This window comes from Equus quagga, chromosome 4 (genome assembly GCF_021613505.1).
Source record: "Equus quagga isolate Etosha38 chromosome 4, UCLA_HA_Equagga_1.0, whole genome shotgun sequence".
Taxonomy (NCBI): domain Eukaryota; kingdom Metazoa; phylum Chordata; class Mammalia; order Perissodactyla; family Equidae; genus Equus; species Equus quagga.
Genome location: NC_060270.1, coordinates 106,433,448 through 106,456,928, shown reverse-complemented (window position 1 = coordinate 106,456,928; position 23,481 = coordinate 106,433,448). Strand labels below are relative to the sequence as shown.

The 23,481-nt window shown below is 35.8% G+C and overlaps 1 protein-coding gene across 1 annotated transcript in view; it reads left to right on the top strand.

The window, feature by feature from the left end:
- SCN1A (sodium voltage-gated channel alpha subunit 1) overlaps nt 1-23,481 on the top strand; it is a 79,626-nt gene that overhangs the window by 3,423 nt on the left and 52,722 nt on the right. The window contains exons 2-11 of the mRNA XM_046658913.1: nt 8,504-8,622; nt 10,686-10,775; nt 12,453-12,581; nt 14,284-14,375; nt 15,280-15,549; nt 17,962-18,025; nt 18,583-18,724; nt 19,373-19,579; nt 20,845-21,129; nt 22,103-22,483. Of these exons, the coding sequence (XP_046514869.1) occupies nt 8,504-8,622; nt 10,686-10,775; nt 12,453-12,581; nt 14,284-14,375; nt 15,280-15,549; nt 17,962-18,025; nt 18,583-18,724; nt 19,373-19,579; nt 20,845-21,129; nt 22,103-22,483 (1,779 nt within the window). The remainder of the gene's footprint in view (nt 1-8,503; nt 8,623-10,685; nt 10,776-12,452; nt 12,582-14,283; nt 14,376-15,279; nt 15,550-17,961; nt 18,026-18,582; nt 18,725-19,372; nt 19,580-20,844; nt 21,130-22,102; nt 22,484-23,481) is intronic.

Here is a 23,481-nt window from a genome sequence, read left to right as displayed (position 1 = left end):
ATTAAAGTACAGTGGTATACATAAAAGGAATTCATGTGTAAGGAATAGAAGTGACATGAACCACACCGAAGTTCTCTGGGATCTCCTACAAAGACAATGTCAGTGAGCTTAAGGAAATGTCACTGCTGAGAGTTTATTTTCAGATGGCGTATGCCCACATAGTTTGTTCTTCTTTGCCCCAGTTTAAAATTTACAAATTATGTAATGTTCAAAAATTCTCCTAAAATTGTTAAAGTAGTTTAATCCATGGTCAGTGATATTGTAGTAGTAACTGAAGAAATAGTCGCAACCATCTCATGAACATTCCTGGTGCACGGAAACATTTTCAGACTCTCAGATATTTTAAGCCTTCAGAAGTCCAAGGTAAAAACTAAGGAATGAAATAACAGTGCTTTCAGAATAGAGTCACAGAATTTTCTCTACCATGTTAGCCCTGGTCTTGTGGTCTTCAGAACATGATTCCAGGTTAGGTTCCTTTTGTTTGTTTATTTACTTTAGCTGTGTGCCAAGGCACATTTTATCCTGTGAACACACCTTTTTTTCCTTATGAGTTTTTTTTTCACAGTTTCCTTTCATAGCTTGGGTTGATTTTGCACCATTTGGCTGTACGTTCAAATTCTTCACCCACTCTTTAGTACAGAAAACTTCTCCCTTCTCATGTTCTTCTTAAAATTACAGATGACTCATTAGTACCATGAAAGGAAATATCTTTTTTGACAGTGTAACAGTGTACTGGAAATAGAATGAGGTATTTTGGATCTATAGTGAAAATGGATGTTTGTTAATTATGGAATGTAGAAATGTATCCATTTAAAAATGTTCTCTTTCTTTGATTGCCCCATGGACCATTTAAAAACAACTTGTTCTCCCTTTTTGTCAGCTTTTCTAAAAACGATGCATAATCCCTCTTTATGAGGGCTGCGTGAAGGGTCATACATGAACTTGGGATTTCAAGTCCGTGCCTGGTCTGTCATTGCTGCCGAAGTTTGTAGTTGTTATATTGGGTAACGAGAGTTATTTGTTTTGTTTTTAATTGGGCTTAGGAAGTTTTCTTGCAAAAGTAATTTAATAGAAAATCAAAAAAGTAGATGATAAATGAAAGTTTGTGATTCCATGAATTGTTATATGAATACTCCCCAATTTACAATTTTTCTTTGCATATTATTAGCTCCTCTAGAATTACCAGTCACCCAGGATCTCCCTTACATCCAAGGCGTTATAGTTGACTTCCAAATCTTTCTCCTCCCCACCTCTTATTTCTTCCTTATGCACCTTTCTTTTTTATCACCTTCCCATCTCTGTCTCAGAAACAATCCCAAGATAATGATGATGGTAGTAAAATAATGGTTGGCATTTATTAAGGACCTGCTGTATTAGTAAGAGACCCTTTGACTGAAAGTGACCAAAACCCAACAGAAACTAGCTTTTGAAAATAAACAAACTAATTAATTAATTACTTAATGTATCTGTGAGGTGAAAATATGTTTTCTGCACATGAAGTCTTAGAGGAATGATATCAAACAGGAAAATTCCAATGTGAAAGTTGGCCCTTCTTTCAAATATACAAGTGTTCATACGTGCATATATTTGAGAACCAGACAGACACACATTTTTAATATTTTAATTCTTATATTTCTGTGGCACTTTGGAATTCATCAAGGGCATTCACGTCTTTTATTTCACTTCACCCTCAAAACAACCCTGAGGTTAGTATTGTCATAATCTTCTCCATTCAGATACAGAAATCGACATGGAGTAATTAGCTCCAAGTTCTCACACAGCAAGTCTGCATTAAAGCTGGGCCTCAAATTAGTCCTTTCCAGTCAATGAAAAATCAACTGAGCATATAATAGTGTACCACACCCATGGTGTGGGAAAACAGAGAGGACTGAGAAATATTCGACCCCAGCTTTTATCATTTCACCTGTGGTTATAGTTTCTCATCTCTGTCTGAGACAGAGGCAGAGGCATCCACAAGCCTGGCTCGTAAGAGCCCAGCTAAGCACCTCCTATGGGGTCATCTTCTGCGCTGGCCCCACGCCTACTGTCCCACCCAGCTAAAGCCTGGGGACAAGCAATGTTAGACTCTCTCTAAGGACAAATTCTTCTTTGCATGAGCTTAAAGAAGAGATAAAAAGAAAAAAAACCTGATTGTAAAGCATCAAGCCCATGGACATATTTTGTTTGACTCATGAAATATTGTTTAAAATTTTGAGTTAGTTTCTGAGATTTATAAATCAGGAGATTACACACACGCACATGCATCACCATGCATATTTAGGATTTCTCTTACAGTGTCAAATTTGGCATCACTGATTCGCATACCAAAAATTGTTAGGTGCCTTGCACCTAGCTCTGTGGGCATTTTGGTTTATGATCTCCGGCTTAAAGACCACAAGTGGAATTAGGTGAAGGCTGTGTATTAGAGTTTGGTGGGTCACAAACAGGCAAGTGCCACAAGTTCTTGTTTAGGCTGATTATCCCCAGAGTAAAGGGAAGATAGAATGAGACTGGTAGAGAGAACCGTTTTTAAATAGTGCATTGCTCACTTCAGAGTCAGGTAGAGAACTTGTGGAGAAAACCTTCCATCCCCCAGTAAGCCAGAAAAAGGAGGAAATCTTGGCCTGAATCCACAGGTTATAATAGATAGGCAGGGAAGTAGGTGTGACCAGTTAGAGAGCCCAAAGAAAAAAAATAGAATTAGTTGCCATGGAATTGGCCTGGAATGAGAAAAGTCCCCAGAGATATGTACTAAAAGGAATCTCTTGACTTTCTATGCAGTTCTTCATACCCAAGCCTCTGAAATACCTCTCCTCCTACCACACAGCTTCCATTCTGCCTCTTCCTGCTGGAACTTCCTCTCAAGGAGGCAGCTGAGAGCTGGAAGAAGGTGATCCCACTTGGGGCAGAAGATAGAGCCAGGGAATTTCCCTAGTTCAAATGCCACGGCAACATCCAGGGGAGAGAAGTGTACCTTGCAGCCCACCTTAGAACTCTATTACCATTTTCAGAGTCACATTTCACAGTGATAAAGTTCCACAGTACCATTAATACGGAATTTTATTTCATTAGGAGTTACATAGGCTTTGGGGTCTATGTGTAAAAAAGATATATGCATCTATACATATTTATGTGTTATATATACAAAAGAATGTATATGTCTATTTCTGCAGGAAAAGATGTTCAAAGTTCCAAAAATTGACTTACAAATACATCTTTGGAACACAGTGTCTGTACAAGTTGAAAATTGCCTGTTGTAAAATTTGAGGCTAAGGCATAAATTTAATCAACCAATAGTATATTCTATATTTTTATATTGTTTATGATCATTGCTAACCTTCCTCTGTTACTTCTTGCCTTTGCCAGTACATTTACTTTAAGAACAGGCAAATTTAGTAAATTTGGGGTCACTTCTGTTATCTGACAATTTTTCAATAATGTTTACATAAACACGAAGTTGGGCCTTAGGTTTAAACTATTTATTTTAAGGAATATGGCTCCTAGATTGAAAGAAAAGTTAAGATAATGAGCATATTTAGTAAAGGAAACTGGAAAACTATAGCTTGTTAAATTCAGTGTCCATCCTGGAAAAAAAACCTTTATAAACAAATCACTTTCTAAAAACCCAGAGACAAGAAAGAAGTACTAGATGGTAACAAGTTTGGATTCATAAACAGCTATTCCTACTGAACTGTTATGACATAATTGTCTCCTTATTGACTATGCAGTTAGATCAAGAAGAAGGATTATAATCCATGTGTACAACACAATCACTGATAATTTGAGCAATTTTTAAAATTACTAGTTCAGAAAAACAGATTCACAACCCCGCCATTGCAGAATCACCTGAGTTATTGATTGAAAATACAGCCTACGAGGCATCAGAATCTCTACTGAACTGCAATCACAACACCTCTACGAGCTAAGGATGGTGGTTCCCATTTTTCAAAAGAAGCAAATGAGTCAGAGGGAAGTTAAATAACTTCTCTCAGATCACCCTGCCGGCAGGCAGCAGAGCCAGACTTTGAACCAGACATTTGACTCCTGAGTCTGCACTCTTAATAACTACATAAATTAAAACAAATCCTACTTATATTTTCCTAATGTTGCCCTCCAGATGATTCAGCTGTTGATTATCAGTGGTATTTACCAGTTTTTCTTGGTTTGTCTTTAAAACCAGAAATGATTTTTACCTGGCATGGCTTGCTGAAGAGAGTATGACCCGGCAGTACAATGAATGGTGTAATACAGTAGACATTAGCTGTATGTGGCCATTGTGCTTGAAATGTGGTGAGTCTAGACTTTGAAGACTTAGAATTGGTATGAAAAAATGATGTAAAATATCTCAATAATTTTTGATGTTGATTTCATCCCCAATTATAATATATTGGGTATATTGGGTTAAAGAAAACATTATTAAAATTAATTTTACCTGCTTTTTTAAGTTTTTAAAGGTAGCTGTTAGAATATTTAAAATTATATATATGGCTCAGATTTGTAGTTCACATAATATTTCTATTGGACAATCTGGTCTAAGTAAACCTTCGCTTACTCTTCTAGATTTCCTCCTGTTAGTATAGATCATCAAACATTCACTAGTTTGTAAGCTGCTGGGGGTCATAACTTACATATCTTTGTTTTCTCTATAAACTGTAGCACAGAGCTTTGCATGTATTTTCCTGAACATTTAATACACATCTTTTGCATTGATCTTTTGCATTGAAATCAATTGATTTAGCAAATGGACCCAGAACTATGTCCGTGCTACTTTCTGGGTGTCTGCAACGCTTGTACATATGAACAGCTTATGACATAGGGACTCAATAAATGTTATGTTACTTGAGTTTGATAACTATATATGAAGAGAGAAGTGATCAACCTAATCAACATCTAATATATGAAGAGTCACATTCTTGCACATGTATCTTTAAAGTGATATTTCATATATAAAATCTCATTTCCAATTCAGTCAAAAAGCTATATTTTAAAATTTGTCCTGAGGCATGAAACTGTTCACATATTAAAATAATTTCATGAATTTCCTACAGCCTTGGGCTGTAAAGAGAAAGAGGCCCGTTTCAAGCTAGATGCTACTATATCAGCCTTTTCTCCTCCACTACCAATTTGAACTTTTTCTTTTCTATTGGAGTGATTTAATGCAATAAAAATTATCTTAAGGATTGTGTTAATTAAATTTTTATTGAACAAATTAGGGTTTAAGATACTTCACTATAATAAGCCATTCAATGTGTTCTTTTAGAAAGTCAAGACTGAACTATACACTTAGAGATGGTTAACATGGTAAATTTTATATTATGTGCATTTTACTACAATAAAAAATTGGGGGGGAAAGCAAAAAATGGCACTCTTTTGAATAGTTCATAAATCTCACAAATGTTGATTTGCTTAAAGCTACATAATATTTGCTTATACAATTTAAGGTACAGTAACATCTTGGCTAGTCTTTTAATTCTTTCCGTTTTGAACCCTTTCTTATCTGTGAAATAGGGAAGGCAAGTATCTATATGTTTGAAAATTCTAGAATTATTTGACTTCTTGAAAGTAAAGAGTGTCCCCTGCTGACTCTCTTCTCTCTTCATTACCATCAATACCATTTTCTGGAGAAATGTGTATCTGAGAGTCCTTGGGGGCAAATATCCTTTCATTAATTCTTAATACTTATAAACTTAATGTTTATAAAATGTTTGGCTTCTTTGCCATGCAAGCAAATATAAGGAAGATGGATACAGATAAAGGAGGAAATAGACATCAGATTAGCTGAAAATAGTAAATTTGAAGTTCCAAATGGAACTTCCCAACTGACATAAAAATGGTAACATATTTAAGATTCTATGTATGGGCTTGTTCTATAAGTCTGCTCTATTGGAAGGCTATTTAAAATAAACTCAGAAACATTTTAAAGTTTACTGAAACGTTTATGAAGTTTACTGATAAATAGGTATGTTTCAACCCCAGAACAGAGTCCCCACAGAATAAATCCTCTGAAGTGGTCACCTAATGCTGGCCTTAGTGTCACCTTCCTAGGAGCTCTAGTAAGGATGCTTGGCCCATCTGTTTGTCTTGTGAAAAATTAAAGCAGAGCAAACATTGATGTACAGTAAAACCTCATTAATTCCACTATAAATTCAAATTGCAAGCACTTACATTTTGTACACATATTTCTTATAAATATGAAGTTAAAAAATAATCTTCCACAAATTCTTTCAATTTTATAAATAAATGAGGGGAATATACCCTAAAATAAGTAAAAGTTTCCCTTTAAGGCTTGAACGATTGAGAAGGATGTCCATTGGCCTTTAACCACTGTGTCAAAGTATTAATTCCTCTATGTGAAAGGACTGTCAGATTTAGAATTACTTCTGAGCATCAGGGATGCAGAAGTTTTCATTCACTTCACCTCCTGAGTTCCAGCTCTTTCTTTGCACTGCCTTTTTGCACCCCTCTCTGTTCAGGTTCTGAGTCTTGCTTCTTTTTCTTTTTAGTCCTCAGGGCTGAAGTTTCCTTTCTCTCCAACACTCTTTATTTTGGCCTCTGCAGCTTTGCCTTTTGCTCTATCCCCCTCCTCCATCTTTTTCTACTTTCTTCTTCCTTTACTACTTCTGCACATGGTTTGTGCTGGCGGGTGGCCACAGAGCCCGAGTCATAGGTGATCTCTTCTGCACATGGCCCCATCTCCTTAGGATGAACCAAATTATTGTTATTACCCACTGAGCTACAGTCAGTACATCTTCAGCCCCCTTTTCCTCAAGCCCGTGATTTAGGCTCCGTGTGGATTATAACTTCTTCCTCGTTGTCTCTATGTATCACTAGCATCCATTTCAAAATTAGGCTTGTAATATTATTTGAAATGAGGGAATTCTTATTGTTCAAATATATTTTCTACGTTATACTTTTACTGGCTTGCCCACAATATTTCTCTCAGGTTTTACTTAGCATGATTTTGGGGAAAGAGAGTATATGTAGTAGGTTTGCAAGGTGGACCATAGTCAGTCTTGAATTAGCTCACTTTGGGCCTGTCTGTTCTGAAAGCAAGGTCAACATTCTTCTATAAAATACAGTAAAATTAACTTCTAGAAAAGTGATATGAAAAACAAACCCACAAAATACACCCCTGTTTTTTATTGTTACATTTAACAGATATAACATTAGTTTGTCAAATCGTCTCACGAGGATCTAAACACTTACTCTCCATATCTTGTCACATCCAGGAACAACGTGAAGCCCAGCACTGGTTGGGGGACCACGCTCTCAAAGTCCTGATTTAGGGCACTTCTTCACCTTCCACACACACCAGATAGAAAGTGCTCCTTTCAAACAGCAACTCAGTAAACTTTTTGGAGTGGTTGCTCTACTTGAATTTAGGAAATCCTGAAGGTAGAGGGAAAAGACTGAGAAATCTATTCATGACCTGAAGACTAAATCATTATCAAAGATTCTTAGTGGAAAGTAAACAGAAAGGCAATGCTTGCTGTGTTATAACATGATCTACACAGAAATGCATCCTAAGGTGATAAAATAGAACTTTTGAAAATGAGTGAATTTTCAATTAAAATGATTTGAAGTTTCCTTCCCAAGATATGTTCTTCACAGAGCAAGCAGCTTCCCCCACCCCAGCTCTGTCTGATTATAAGTAAATGTTTTAAGAAACACTAAGTCAGAATCCTTCATGTGCTATTATACATTGTTGCTTTATTTTATTTTTTGTCTGCACACTGCTAATTGCTCTTAAATATATCTAATTTTTTTAATGCAATTCCATTTACACTCATGGATCCTCAGTTCTGCAGGGGCTTTGAGCATCTCCTCTGCGCTAAGGAAGCACCTCACAAGATTAGAATTCAATGTGTCAGCTAACTCAGAAATCCCAATACAGGATTTAGCACTCCTGGTCGATGGATACTCTCCAGGGAACTTGGCCTCCAAAAATCAATTATTGGATTATATCCATCTAACCAAGAGTGGGTTTGATGGTGTCTGGCTTTATTTCCTATTACAAATAGAGTGATAATATTTATTTTATAAGCATAAATGGTAAAAGAATAGTTATTTCCAAAAAAAAGGATTCATTCTATTGGATGATTTTGCATTCTACAGGATTAATTTTCAGTATATTTTAATTGGGAAAGCTGAAATTGCTGTAGAAGGAATGTAGTGTCTTAAGATTTTTAGAATGAAATGAAATATGCACCCATTTAAGACTTTCATTTAACTCAGATGTTTAAAATATTCAGAAAATTAAATAAATTCTCTTGGCCAAATGGCTTATGTACAATACAATTGCAGGTAAGTATCAGATAAAAGGTAAGTGATACCATTGGATGTCCTCTCTAGTAAAGAAGAGATCCAGTGACAGTTTGTCTTCATGGTGCCCATCAAAAGTTGCGACATTGGAATAATTCATTATGACAAATAACAGAAAGTAGGCAATACCGTTTCACTGGTTTATGCTTTTATACTTCTGTGTTGTGTTCCTATCTTACAGACTTTTATAGTATTGAATAAAGGGAAGGCCATCTTCCGGTTCAGTGCCACCTCTGCCCTGTACATTTTAACTCCCTTCAATCCTCTTAGGAAAATAGCTATTAAGATTTTGGTACATTCATATCCTTTTGAAGTGATCAATATTAACTATTTATGCATAATCTATAAGTACTTTATAGCTAAATATAAAATTAAGTTGGGAAATGTCCATATTCTATGGCTTTTATCACTCTCATTTTGTTTCTTCTTTTGTCATATAAGCCTTATTTAAAGTTTATTAGTCACATGGATGTCACTGAAACTTACAAAGTCTTTAACATTATATAGAACTTTCAAATACATATTATATATCAAAGTATTTAACATTTTATATACATATATTTCTAAAAATGCTTATATGTATTGAATCCTACAAATCTAGCATAAGATAGCCATATTTATCTTTACCATCTTTGTCTAAAGTTTGTGATTATCTCGAATTTGCAGTGAATAATGATATAATAAGGAAACTATTTCTAGAGCCAACTTTAGTCATATCTATTTTATGAAGCATTTTAGTGTACCTGAGAATAAGTCTTTAAGAATATTTTCCATGGCAGAATCTCAGGGGCCTTTGGCCAATAGTTAGTTAATTCTTGAACTTTCCTAATGAAATCTGTGAAGGAAGTATTGGAATGTTGGCTGAATTTCAAATTTAAGTCATTGAATTATGACTCTACCATACAATACTGATTGCTTAGTAAAGACTCTGGAAGGAATGAAGAAAGCTGAGATTATGTTTCCAAATGGTCTTTAGGGATTTGGCTTTATGATTCCCATTGGTGTTAAAAAACGACTCTCAACTAAATTCATCTGTTCATATTCCTTGGCAAAAAACTTCATTTCTGATTCTGTCTCATTTGATGGCTTTGGCAATAATAAATATAGGAATAATGCTGTAATTATCATAAACTCATACTACCTGATTTTTTTTAAAAAAAAGATTCTAAAACTTAAAAGGCCATTCTATTTCTTAAATTGATAGTGAGAGATTCCTGCGTGGTATAAATATGCTACTATTAAAATTAAAGATTTGAAACTTAAAAATCATATGTTCAGAGTTTTTGCATTTATGGAAGTTTCCTCATCCTAGTTTGTGTTCCTAGTGCCATCGTGTGGCCATTGATGAAAACTTTCACTTTCACTTATGGAAAATTTTTGTTTTGGCAGTAAACTGTAATGGAAAGAATGTTGGGTGCGAAGGCAGGAAACCTGTGTTCTAGTCCTTGGCCAAATTATCTAATTTCTCTAGAGCCTAGACTTTATTCTCTAATTTCTAAAACACGGTGATTTGACTAGTCCTATCTCAAGTTCCCTTTCAGCTCCATAATTCTATGTCTCAGTCGTCTTGTTTTAGTTAATTAGGTCACATCTACCACTATGTAGGCCTGTTCCAAGTATTTCACTCATATTAACTCATTTAATCTGTGCCTCAAAATGATGACGCCTATACTTGATTAGCTCCATTGTACAGAGGTCAGTGGAGGCATAAGCAGATTCAGTGGCACAGAGAGGCTGAGTGACTTGTGCAAGATCACTTTTATGTTGAAGTTAAGTTACAGGCACATCACGTTAAGTCCTGGCCTTCAAGGATATTCACTTTTAATCTTATCCAGCGCTGTTGCACTTGTACAAACTCAGTCAAAATAGAGCAATCTGATTCTTAGCAGTTTGTTGTACTTTACACAATATTTTTTCTATGTTGAACTATATTGTATAACGTGTATTTAAGAAATTGCAATATTGAAGATATGTATCTTCCTTAACAATTTACTCTTTTAATCACCTGAATTACTTCAAGCCAATGCTCTCTGCTCAAAAACAGTACAACCCCAGATTGCACAGTTTTCCCATCAGAGTTCTCTGGGAGATAAATATATTGGTTTAATAATAGTAGCAAAAGTAACACTTTATACTTCTATAAAGCTTTCTTGTACATTATCTCAATTAATCTATATCACTACTCCATGAGGGTGATATGATTACTCACGTTTTACAGATGACAAAACTGAAATTTAAAGAGGTTAGATGACTTGCCCACGATGTATTTGTCACTGAGTTTTGGCTAAATGGCAATGTTAGTTTTATATAATATAATACATGGAGTTTGATTTTCTTCTGTGTGTTCCTTAACAACAACCTACATTATTCAGCATGCTAATCATGTGCACTATTTTGACGAACTGTGTGTTTATGACAATGAGTAACCCTCCTGACTGGACAAAGAATGTAGAGTAAGTTCAACTTGTATTCTAAACCACCTGCTATGTGAGTATATATATGTGTGTATAGATATAAATATATAGATATAGATACATGTAAACATATATCTTCATCTATATATATGTATTTTGGATTTTGAAACTATGTCTTAACATACCTTCTAAATAAAACTGAAGAACATTTTTTTAAAAGCCATTTCTAGACAGAATTACAAAGCAGGAAGACAATATTCATTGGCCCTCAGGGCTGTTGGTGTTGGATGTAATCTCTCTCCTTCACCTGTACTTGATGGTTCCCAGAAGCCCATCATTCTTGGACACTCACCACTTTTTATTTAGGATCTACAACAGCCAAAGCAAATGTGATGAAAGCAATTGCAGAAAAAAGCCAATATGGTAGACCTTGCTTCCAGTTAAATTCCAGATGAATTCAGTGTGTTAAGAATTTAAAAGGGCAGGTTATACATGCCATGAAGACAAATGAGCCTCACAAAGTTCCCACTTCCGTCAGGCATGTCCACGTCATGGCAAGCCTATATCAGCTTCAAATGTGGTGATCAAAATGTTCGATGAAAAAAATCCCCAAATTTGGGATTTTAGAACTTGAAAATTCAATAGACTGAGGGCTAAACCAACTGAAGTGAAAGTTCGGGTAGCGTTTTCAGAAGCCAGAAGCATCACTAATTTCCTTGATGGGCTCTGTTCTGGGAGACCTTTGAGTGCAGAGAGACCAGATTTGTGACAACTGCTGCTGGGGCTGCTCACACTGCCCATGTTGTAACCACTGTTGCTTTGCTTTTTGGCTGCTGACTGTTAAAACAACCAACATGGGTATTCCCAAGAGCCTCTTCTCTTCCGGGACACTTCCAGATTGCAGCCAATCAGAAAAGGGATAAAGATTCTGAAGGAAATAATAAAATTTATATACAAAGAATTCCTAAGGTATTGAAGGTAATAAGTGAGGCCCACAGGTCTTCAGTCACCCTAATTTCTATGATTTTTTCCTCCAACTTCTGAGTAAGAGACTAAAACTTTGGAAACATTTAAATTTCTACTTAGAAACATCTCAATTTCTACTCAGATAAACTCAGTAGAAGACAAACTTTGGAAAGATTTAAGTTTCTGAATTAGCCCAATATTTCATTCCAAATTGAGTTTTCAGCTCCTATGACCCTAGAATTATCCACTTTGATGTTAATGACATCGTTTTTCCAAGTAAGTTAACCTATCTTATCTTGTAGAAAGGGAAAAACATTAGACTTGCTAATTTGTCAATGTTCTGTCATTCATAAAGCATGATGAAAATTGAGATTTTTTACTTTCTAAAGGAAAATCATTTTATCCTTCTGCAATGTTACTAATTGGCTACTCCATCATGTGAATGTACTAGATGATTCTCAGGAGGCTCTATTTGTTTATGTCATTACCAAGACTTTTCAAACCACAGATACGTAAACTTTACACAGCATGTATTTCTTACTCTGCTCTGAGGACACTTTAAAAACAACTCTTTATGTGTTAGGGAGTTGAATTTAAATTTAGAACTGTTTTATTTCCATGAAAATTGCATTAACTTGCTTAGATTACTTTTTTAATATTCATCTATTCCACCGATAGAGTGACAAGAAATTGATATGCTATGAAAGAAAAGTATTACTTGATCCATTCTTTTCGGATACTTGTCTCCAGGTATACCTTCACAGGAATATATACTTTTGAATCACTTATAAAAATTATTGCAAGGGGCTTCTGTTTAGAAGATTTTACTTTCCTTCGGGACCCATGGAACTGGCTCGACTTTACTGTCATTACATTTGCGTAAGTGCCTTTTTTGAAACTTCAAAAGAGAATATGGTTTGGCTTTCTCTGAGTGCCGCTGCTTTTAAAGAATAAGCTTGCTCTAACTGTAGAATCTTTTGGTGTGATTTATACATTTAAGCTCCTGATTTTAGTTTAGCACAATAGAGGTCAAAGTGGCATTTCCCTTGGGCATAAAGGCTTTGCAGTAACTGAAATTATAATTGTCACATATAAGAGACATCTGTCAGCAAATTTCATACACGCTGATTTTCAACACACACACCCTAATATGAAAGCACAAGTATATTCATAATGCATCTGTGAAAATGGCTTTTAAAAATTACAGCCATAAACATGCTGGCCCCACAAATTTTCATTGATGTTATCCACATTATACACTCTCTCCAGCTTCTTTGGTAGAATAAGAGAAAACAAGCCTCTGCTAGCATCAAAATATTCTGAAAAATCAAACTAATAGGAAAAAAGAAGATATTTAATATATTATGTATTTAAATTTAAATTATTATTTCATCCACACATCGATTTTTAAGACATAAACAGACGAATTCTCTCTGCCTTTTCCTATGTCTCGATCCCTTTTCTTCCCTCCTCTCTTCTTTCCCGTTATGATTTTCTTCATCTCTTTCTTTACCCTCAACATAAAACTTCTCATCCTTATCTTCCATCCAAATACACTCAGTAATATATGCAATTTCTGCATTCCTGTCCTTTTTTTTTTTCCTAGTGGTAAACTTCCCCGAGGAAGAAGAGACTCAGAAAAGTAATAGAAGCCCATTCAGGAGTAGGTGAAATTAGAGTGTGGGGGAGGGTGGACCAACACCACTTGTGCTCATCCTTCCTTCAGGAGCTGACTTTCTTGGCCTCTTACAGGTGTAATGAGGTAGAGAGAAGTGGAGCTGATATACTCAGGGCTCCAAATGCTGCCTGTCTCATCTTAATTCCATATCTAGTCAGGATGAGCCAATTCTTTGCCATTCCCTCTGGCTGTAGTTCAAAAGAAGGCATATAGGGACAACTGCTTTTTGAGAATAAAATAGCAGTCAAGGCAAGGGCACCATTGGGCCCCCATAAAATATTGTTCTTAATTTGCCTAACTTTCACTTAAGAGTTATACTAGGAAAATCTTATCATGTACACATAGTCAGCAAGGCAATCTGCCTTTTCACGCCTAAATTTCTCTTGGATGATTTCATACATTTTTTTTTCTAACTGAAACCCTGAAACTGTAGCCAATATTTATTTTCTTTTTACTTAATTCTCCTAAGTGACTCTGGAGATGTTGACTGTATTGCTTCCCACCGTGGCAACAGGGCTGTATACTCCATGAAGTTTATATTTAGTTAATGGCCTCAAATTATGCGAGGAATGAAGACCAACGTGATAGACTCTAATTTCTAAATTGCTAATTACAACATTGTCATTTACAATTACCCAGACAGTCTTTATAAAAAACCCAAGCAGATAATATATATCCTGCTTAAATCTTGAATAACTCTGATTTAATTCTACAGGTATGTAACAGAATTTGTAAGCCTAGGCAATTTTTCAGCTCTTCGCACTTTCAGAGTCTTGAGAGCTTTGAAAACTATTTCTGTAATTCCAGGTAAGAAGTGATTCGTGTAATGCATAAGGCTCCTTGCACCTACAGCTCTTTCTTTATATCCTGTTTTTGTGTTTGTGTGTGAACTCCCTATCACAGATACGTGACAGAGTTTGTGGACCTGGGCAATGTCTCAGCGTTGAGAACATTCAGAGTTCTCCGAGCATTGAAAACAATCTCAGTCATTCCAGGTGAGAGAGAGAGAGGTTAAACACCAGGGCTGACCCATCCTGTTTTTTCAGCAACAGCTTCTTTACTTGACATTCAGCATTACAGAAAATCAGGAATCATAATAATCAAGATCATCAAAATCATAGTCATCAAAATCAGGTGTTTCACAGAAAGTGATTCTTATTATTTGGCCATAAGATTTATGTTTCCACATTTTCCATCAGCGTTGAGATTTAACAGTTTCTTGCATGAGACGCTGTAATATGCAGTCTGTGTGATTTGCACTTAGAGATGTCATGTTTTTTTTCTCCATGTCAGTTGTACCAAGAACTTGTTCCCTATTGAATGTACCAATCTGTAACTTCTTGTTCATTGTAGGCATTAATGACTATGTATATACCTTGTAAATCTTAATATTGCTTAAAAAGACAAGGAAATAGGATAATAAAGAATAGCATGAATCTGTATGGAGGGTTTATTTATCTTAAAGGCAGTTATACTCCAAACCAACTCTAGCTTTATAACAAAACCTTTCCTCCTTATAAATAGGAATTTAAAAATGTTTATTCAGGCAATTTGTTACAAAACTGACAACTGGCCCTAATGAAAGTATGGGTCAAGTTTCATTAGTAAAAAGGAGAAATACAAGACTCTTTCCTTAAGAGGCTTTGTTAAGACCATGAACCTCTCCTTATTTTCTCTCCACATAGTGGAAAATGCATCTTCATTTCATTGTTTGGATCATTACGTTTCCAGAGTTCATCTCCATAAGCTCTTCAGCCTTCCATGAAGTATTGCTCTTCCACAAGCATTGCAATCATTTTCAGATTTATACATGAAATCTATGTTTTCAAGAAAATTCTGTGAGGCTTTTGGTATTTCAGACATTCTAAGTCTTCACAGTGATGCCCTCCTTTCTTTCAGGCCTGAAGACCATCGTGGGGGCCCTGATCCAGTCGGTGAAGAAGCTCTCTGACGTCATGATCCTGACCGTGTTCTGTCTGAGCGTGTTTGCGCTGATCGGGCTGCAGCTCTTCATGGGCAACCTGCGGAACAAGTGTGTGCAGTGGCCTCCCACCAACGCCTCCCTGGAAGAACATAGCATAGAGAAGAACGTAACTGTGAATTACAACGGCACACTTGTAAACGAAACTCTCATTGAGTTTGACTGGAAATCGTATATTCAAGATTCAAGTAAGAATTACTGTTATTTTGTCATTGTTGTTCTGCTTTCCATCTAGGCATGGAAAAATTTCTTTAAATGATCTCATAACAAGTTGTGATCTCTTAATCACCTTATCAATGGTTTGTACATACATTTCATTATTTTATTGATAGCTGTTTTAATTTTGACTCCTAAATGCTATTTTCTGTTGTATCATCAAATGAAAGGCTGAAGAATTCAGCTAGAAAGAAATCTTCCTAGAATCTTCTGTTGCTGTACATTCTTCTCGTGGTGATTGAGACAATCAAATGACACAAAATATTCGAAAGCCCTTTGTAAGCTCTAAATTACTATGCAAACGTAACTCATTAAACACTAATTACAGAACGCCTCTTATGTACCAGAAACTGTGCAGGACACTAGGAAAATAACAATGATGACACAAGGCTTGAAGGTGCTTATAGTTTAGTAGGTTATTTATATTGTCGTTTTATGGAAATCAAGTGAGACTTAAACATTATTCTTATATTTGTAGAATAAGAATCCAAAGTGGTATTACATCAAAGAGAAGGAAATTAGAGTCAATTAACCTTAGAAGAGAATCATAAAAAATGCCAGATAATTGGTAAAGTTATGGGAATCAGTTTATCTTTATTTCAAGAGTTTAGACAAAATAGTCGAATGTTTAAATAGTCTACTCTACAAGGATGGAAAAATAATTGGCCTAATAACCTTTCTCTTTTTACAGTGACAATAAAAGTAAGTAACATTTTCTCTCTTTTATTTAATGTTAGTATCTTCCAGTAACCATATTCAGAAGCAAAGAGAGTTAGAACATGATTCATGGGAAAGTGAATGTCCTTTTTAAAGAAAAATATTAAATATATAAAACAGACTCTAGATGTGCTTAAATATGGCTATATCTATTATTTTAAGGTGATGAGTAATACTTAGGAAAAAATCAGAGAAGAAAGAAAACCTTCGTGACTGGTGGTATGGAACAAGTAGGATTAGTCATGAAAAATTACTGGTAGTTTGACCATTCTTAAAGTAATGATAGCATAATAAAAAAAAATCAGTGTCTTTTTATAGTTGTAATGTGGAAAATACCTTGGTTGATAACAGATTAACTCTTCCCTGATATTAGTAATATGCCAGCAAATAATTTGCAAACAATTGTAAGTCTCTAGATTAAGAAAAATGCCTTGATTAGGAAAAACATGTCAGAGCAACATATGAAATTGTCCCTTATTCACTTCACATGATGCCAATAAGTCCACTGCTGTCACCAACTCCCTGAAATCTGTTTTTTTTTTTAAATCTAAGGTCAGGGAACTCACTATGAGGATGTCACTTAGAGTTTATTCTCTCTAGCGACAATTTATTGAACTCCATTTTTCTTTATATTCAAAGTAAAAGAAATGAAAAATATCTAAGGTCATTTTCAGCTCTAAAAATTTGTTTCTTATCATTTTGCTTAACAATATTCCATTTATTGAAAAAGATTATTTTAAACCAATGTAAATATAAATAAAATGATTTGTCTTTCAAAGTAATAGAAAATTAAATTTATTAAAATTAAAGATAAACACTATGACTGAAAGTTATATTTTCTTTAGGTTAAGCTTACAGATCATTGAATTTAATGGACAAAATTTCACTTATTAATACCTGATATCAAAAATCCATCTAGAAACTATCATATTCCTTTCACTTTATTTAATTTTAATTAAAAGTTAAGAAATTCTATCTTAATTTTCCTGTCTATGTTCAAAGAAGCAAAGATACTGGAAATAAGAGGCTGGCCCCATGGCATAGTGGTTAAGTTTGGTGCACTCTGCTTTGGTGGCCCAGGTTCGTGGGTTCGGATCCTGGGCACAGACCTACTCCACTCATCCGCCATACTGTGGTGGCAACCCACATACAAAATAGAGGAAGACTGGCACAGATCTTAGCTCAGGGCTAATCTCCCTCAAGCAAAAAAAGAGGGAGATTGGCAACACAGATGTTAGCTCAGGGCAAATCTTCCTCAGCCAAAAACAAAAAACAAAAAAGACACTGGAAATAAAAATGATATTTCCCATTATGTGTTTTTGTGTTCCTTATAGACCTAGACATAGAATAAATTTCTCTGAAAATTTAGCATCTAGACAATATTTATTCTTAAAAAATCCAAAATTTTTCTTCCTAAAAAATCTTATTGCAAAATGATTATTTAATTCCATGTGTTTCTCTTTTTGTCATCCCTTTACTATTAAGTATCTCCCCTTAATAGTATATCTAGTATTTGGAAGGAGAAGGGGCAAATACCTGTGTCTTTGGATGAATTATATAACGTATTTAAAATCACTCATTGAAGCCAACAGCAGGGCCTGATCTTCTTGTTCTCATTTTGCAATGTATGCAAATGTTCATCATATGACTTTCTATTTTCTAAACAGGATATCATTATTTTCTGGAGGGCTTTTTAGATGCACTACTATGTGGAAATAGCTCTGATGCAGGGTAAGCCAATAATTTGTGTGTGTGTTTGTGTGTGTGTGTGTGTGTATACACACACACATAGATATTTTTCTCTTTTTTTGTAGAAACTGACAGATAGCAGCCAACTAACTTTATTCATACAAATTTGCTATAATTAAGGTTACTTATAAGGTGAGGGAGGATTTAAATATTAGGCAAGCTTTTATGTTTCATAAAACAAGAAGTAATGCTTTAGCTCTAACGATGCTTCCCTTCGATGAGTATATGTGAGCTACGAGTCAACTCTGGAGGCTACATAGTAAAGAAAGTGAACTAGAGATATGTTAAAATGCTAATTATCAACAGAAAATGGTTTTGTAAAATATTATTAGAAATGCTATGCAATATTTAACGATGACATCAAGTGGCTAGTAAAACTACGTGAAGTCAAAAGTTGGGGAATGTATTAGTTATTTATCATACTTCCATCCCCATGAAGTAGCAAATCTTCCTGGCAAGACAATGTTATAAGTCTAGGTGCTACCAGGATAAAAAGCTGGCAGAACTTCTTGTAATATTTTCTTTTACCCCATTTACAGCCAATGTCCAGAAGGATATATGTGTGTGAAAGCTGGTCGAAATCCCAATTATGGCTACACAAGCTTTGATACCTTCAGTTGGGCTTTTCTGTCCCTATTTCGACTGATGACTCAGGACTTCTGGGAAAATCTTTACCAACTGGTAAGAACCTAAAGAGACACATACTGCCTTTAAGTAGAAGTATATAAGGAAACCAACTTAGTTACGAAATCCAAACCACAGCAAAATATAGTGGAAAGAGCAGAACGTGAAATCAGGAGATCTGAGTTCCTTTATCCTATTGATTATGACACATATTAAGCATAGTGATGCCAGGGATGGCAATTCTCTCTTATTTCCCCTTGGCTCAAAACCTATTTCCCACCCTACCCAGACACAGATCCTCCCAAATAGAAGGCATATCTTCCCTTCAGCCCCATGTACCCCCTCAAGTATTATCCCCCAGGTAGACTGATGATGAAAATGAAGAAACAGATGCAGAAGGATAACTTTGGTCTTCTCCTTGACTTTCGTCAAAGGCTCAGCTCTTTGATGGAGATCTCCATGGTATTTTCTCTGACTCTGTTTTATTCTTGGTGAATCCAAGATTTACCTCCTAGAGATCAGAATGTGAATGCATGAGTTAGGGGAGAGGGAAGAAGATGAGGTTAAAGAAATAAAGAGGTAGGAAGGGGTGTGACCATCATAGTTATTATTTATATCGGAGTCCTATAAGACACAAGCTAAAAGTTGAGGGAACCAGTTAGTGAAACAATATTTGAAACATAATTCTGATGTTCTTGTTTCCAGACATTACGTGCTGCTGGAAAAACATACATGATATTTTTTGTGCTAGTCATTTTCTTGGGATCATTCTATCTGATAAATTTGATCCTGGCTGTGGTGGCTATGGCCTATGAGGAACAGAATCAGGCCACCTTGGAAGAGGCAGAACAGAAAGAAGCTGAATTTCAGCAGATGCTTGAACAGCTTAAAAAGCAACAAGAGGCAGCCCAGGTAAATTCACCAAATCAGCACAAATCAGATTTTTAGAATAGAAGGGAAAATGTGATTTTGGGGTCTTCTCAGGTAAGAAACTTTTACTGAATGAGTATACTGGTATTGGGAGAAAATCCTAAGAAAGCTTTTCTTAGAAAAAAATGTATTGGTTAGTATATAAAAAGATGTTCATCTGATTCTTAGAAGATAGTCTATTTCTTTCTTTAACCAAAAATATGTTGGCTTTTAACGTGGTTGTTTAATTGCCTTACATAAATAAGAAAGTACTCAAATAATATAATATTCTCTGATACAGCAGTATCCAGTAAACATACGAAAGTCCCCAGTCTAATGGAGATCACGTAACCTGAGGCTTGCTTGTTCTCATAGTGAAGCGTAGGTACTCACCTCTCCTATCATTTCCATCTTTCCTCACTCTTTCTGTTTAGCATACAAACTCACTGTCTTTACTATAAAAGAAAGTTGTTTGGGGAATATTAATTTATTTGCAAGAGTCCCTGTGTTGAGGGTACTCTGGAACCAATGATAATAATCAAAAGTGCCAAGTTAGTTCCAGTATAAGCTGTGATCAAAAAGCGTTGTTTTCATTCCACGCCCACGTGGCCAACAAGAACCAGTGCTGACTGGAAGAAGGTGGGGACAGTATTTGGAGATCTGAACATCTTGTCTTGCTTAGCAGAAACTGTTGCTCATTTCTTCTCCAGTCTTCTGGCTAGAGTGCTGTGTAGGGGTGAAGAAAGGATTTTATCGCCCTCCATAAATTTGACTGATAATATTTAGAGGCTATTGGACAACCCAGTTTCAATAACTGGAGAGAAGACCTCAGCTCTTTATCTCATTCCTCCTACCTTTAGGTACAACCTCCAGTAACTCATCAGCTCTTCTGCCATGCTCCAGTTTCTTTTTCAGAGAAAAGAAGATGGTGCTAACTAAATATCAGTTTTAGGGTAAATCAAATCACAAAAAGTAATATGAATTTATGTTCTTGTCAATGCCTGATTGATCCTTTCGAAATTGTGGTCTGTAAAGCGTAATACAAACATCATAAACGTTAGCACAGAGAAAACCAAATTAATTCTGAAAGCCTTCATTAGGTGGAAAGAAAAAAAATTCCCTCTCCTACTTGCAGAGCTTCTTCTATGTGAGATCAGCTTGAGTTAGCTAAATGGACTTTTTTAAGTGCCATGCAAATATTTGAGCCATTTTTTAAAAAGATAAAGTCCTCCCTAGTGCCACGCTAAAGCCCTTTCTCCTCACTGTAGCAGGCTGCAGCTGTAAGCGCCTCGGAGCATTCCAGAGAGCCCAGTGCAGTGGGCGGGCTCTCAGACAGCTCATCGGAAGCCTCCAAGTTGAGTTCCAAGAGCGCCAAGGAAAGAAGAAATCGGAGAAAGAAAAGAAAACAGAAAGAGCAGTCTGGTGGAGAAGAGAAAGACGAGGATGAATTCCACAAATCTGAATCTGAAGACAGCATCAGGAGGAAGGGGTTTCGCTTCTCCATTGAAGGGAATCGATTGACCTATGAAAAGAGGTACTCCTCCCCACACCAGGTATGGCGCTGCTGAGTTCAATGATGAGTGGATGCAAATGAGAACGCTGAGGGGACGGCGTGAATTAAATCAGACTTAGGAATTTTCATCAACTGAATGAACTGCTGTGTTTATTATATTTAAACCTATCCTTTCTTTACGTAGTTATGAGAAAATTTTGCTCTACATACATGTAAGTCTACACTTGATGTAGCTGAGATAACACTGGGGTGAAAGTCGGGAGACCTGGATTCTCATCCTGATACTGTCTGCTGGTACTTGTTGTAACTATTGACATTTAATCTTTCCAGTCCTCAGCCTTTTTAATGAAAAAAAAAAAAAATGTGGATATGGGGCTAGCCGATCAGTAATGTCTTTTTAGTTATTTTGTGTTGTTTTTTTCCCCTAACTTCTTTCTAAACCGTCACGTGTGCTTCTGAAGATATTAGTTGTGGTATATTTTATTGAAAAGCACATCGCTCTGGATTTCAGAAGGCCTAACTTCAAGTTCCAACAACACTGTGCCTTATAGATGAGACAGGAATAATAATTAATTTAAAGCGATTTGAGAAAGAGGAACTAAAACAATTTGTGAAAAGTGTTGTCCTTGAAAGGAAAAAGCAACGAAAACAAATGTGTCCTTGTTAATGTCATGCTGCTGATGTTTATCGAATATTTACAACGTCTATAGTAATGTACTAGGAATGTTTCCTTTCGAACTTGAAAAATGGTGGTTCAGGGTTTTGTTTTTTTCAATATCTTCAAGTTGAGATCTGTCTTCCCCTTCATTTAATCTCACGAACTAAAAACCCTCTCTTATAAAACTAATTTAATTTAATCTGAATGTACATAAAAGGAGAATGTTAATCAAAATGAATGAATCACTTTCTGTTATGAATACTGAAATTCTCTTCAACTTAATCTCGCAAAATAGAAGCACATTTCAAATGGCTATATTAATATGATTTTATTTCTTTTGGTTTCAAACTTTTAGTCTTTGTTGAGCATCCGTGGCTCCCTATTTTCCCCAAGGCGAAATAGCAGAACAAGCCTTTTCAGCTTTAGAGGGCGAGCAAAGGATGTGGGATCAGAGAACGACTTTGCTGACGATGAGCACAGCACCTTTGAGGATAACGAGAGCCGGAGAGACTCCTTGTTTGTGCCCCGACGACATGGAGAGCGACGCAACAGTAACTTGAGTCAGACCAGTAGGTCATCCCGGATGCTGGCAGTGTTTCCAGCGAATGGGAAGATGCACAGCACTGTGGATTGCAATGGTGTGGTTTCCTTGGTTGGTGGACCTTCAGTTCCTACATCGCCTGTTGGACAGCTTCTGCCAGAGGTGATAATAGATAAGCCAGCTACTGATGACAATGTAAGGAAGTTTTAAATAGTTCAGGCATGGCTGGCCCATTATTGCTGCACCAGCCAGTGTTTCTACAGAATGGAACCCCTTGAGAATGATTCCTGGTTGGTCAAGCTGTGAATGCACCTGCATCTTGTAATACCTTTAATAGACTAACCAACTAAAACTTAAAGCCTCAACACTCTTTTGCATAACACCTGAATGCATTTACTTATGAAACATGCTAAGGATCAATTAGACACAATAATAAATTACTGCCTCCAGTTGGAGGATTTGCTATATACCCATGCTGAACTTAGATAGCAAGACATCTTGTAAAACTCTGATATAAAAGTAAATGAATGATTCCTATGTTTAAGTGTAAAGGGTGTATAATAAATCTTTCTAACCAATCCTTCAATAGAGCTCTGCTTTAGTTTAGAAGATTTTCGAGAACACTGTGCTTAGATAGCTTCATTTTTACCTTAAAATTTCTAGTACTCTTATGTGTTTCACTGAAAAAAATGCTGATATAGGTCTCAAAACTAATCTAAATGAAGAGACACAAGTAAATTATTAATGCAGACAGATCAAAGACTTGTCTGTGTACAAAGGTATATCATGTGTTTGTGAATATATATGCAGATGAGGAATTTCCTAACACATACTGCCTCTTTTTAGACATTAACTCACTTGGAAATATATCAGCATGATGAGGCATGACTAAGTCAGCACTAGATGACTTATTGCTTTGGTACCCTGGATGAAACTGTTGTCCATGCAGCATGTGTGCCTTTTTTTTTTAACATACAGTTTTTGTTGTCAAATGAACGTGTATGTCTTGTGTCCAGCAAATGAGATGGCAGCTATGTGTGTTGTAATCATTCGTATATCTTTAAAAATAAATGGCTACCTTCTCAAAATAAAATGCCTTGATCATTTATATAAATTTTCAGGTTATTAGTTTTTTGCTGTTAGTTCAGAATTAGGGATAACTCAAGAGATCTATCCACTATATCAAAATTGCA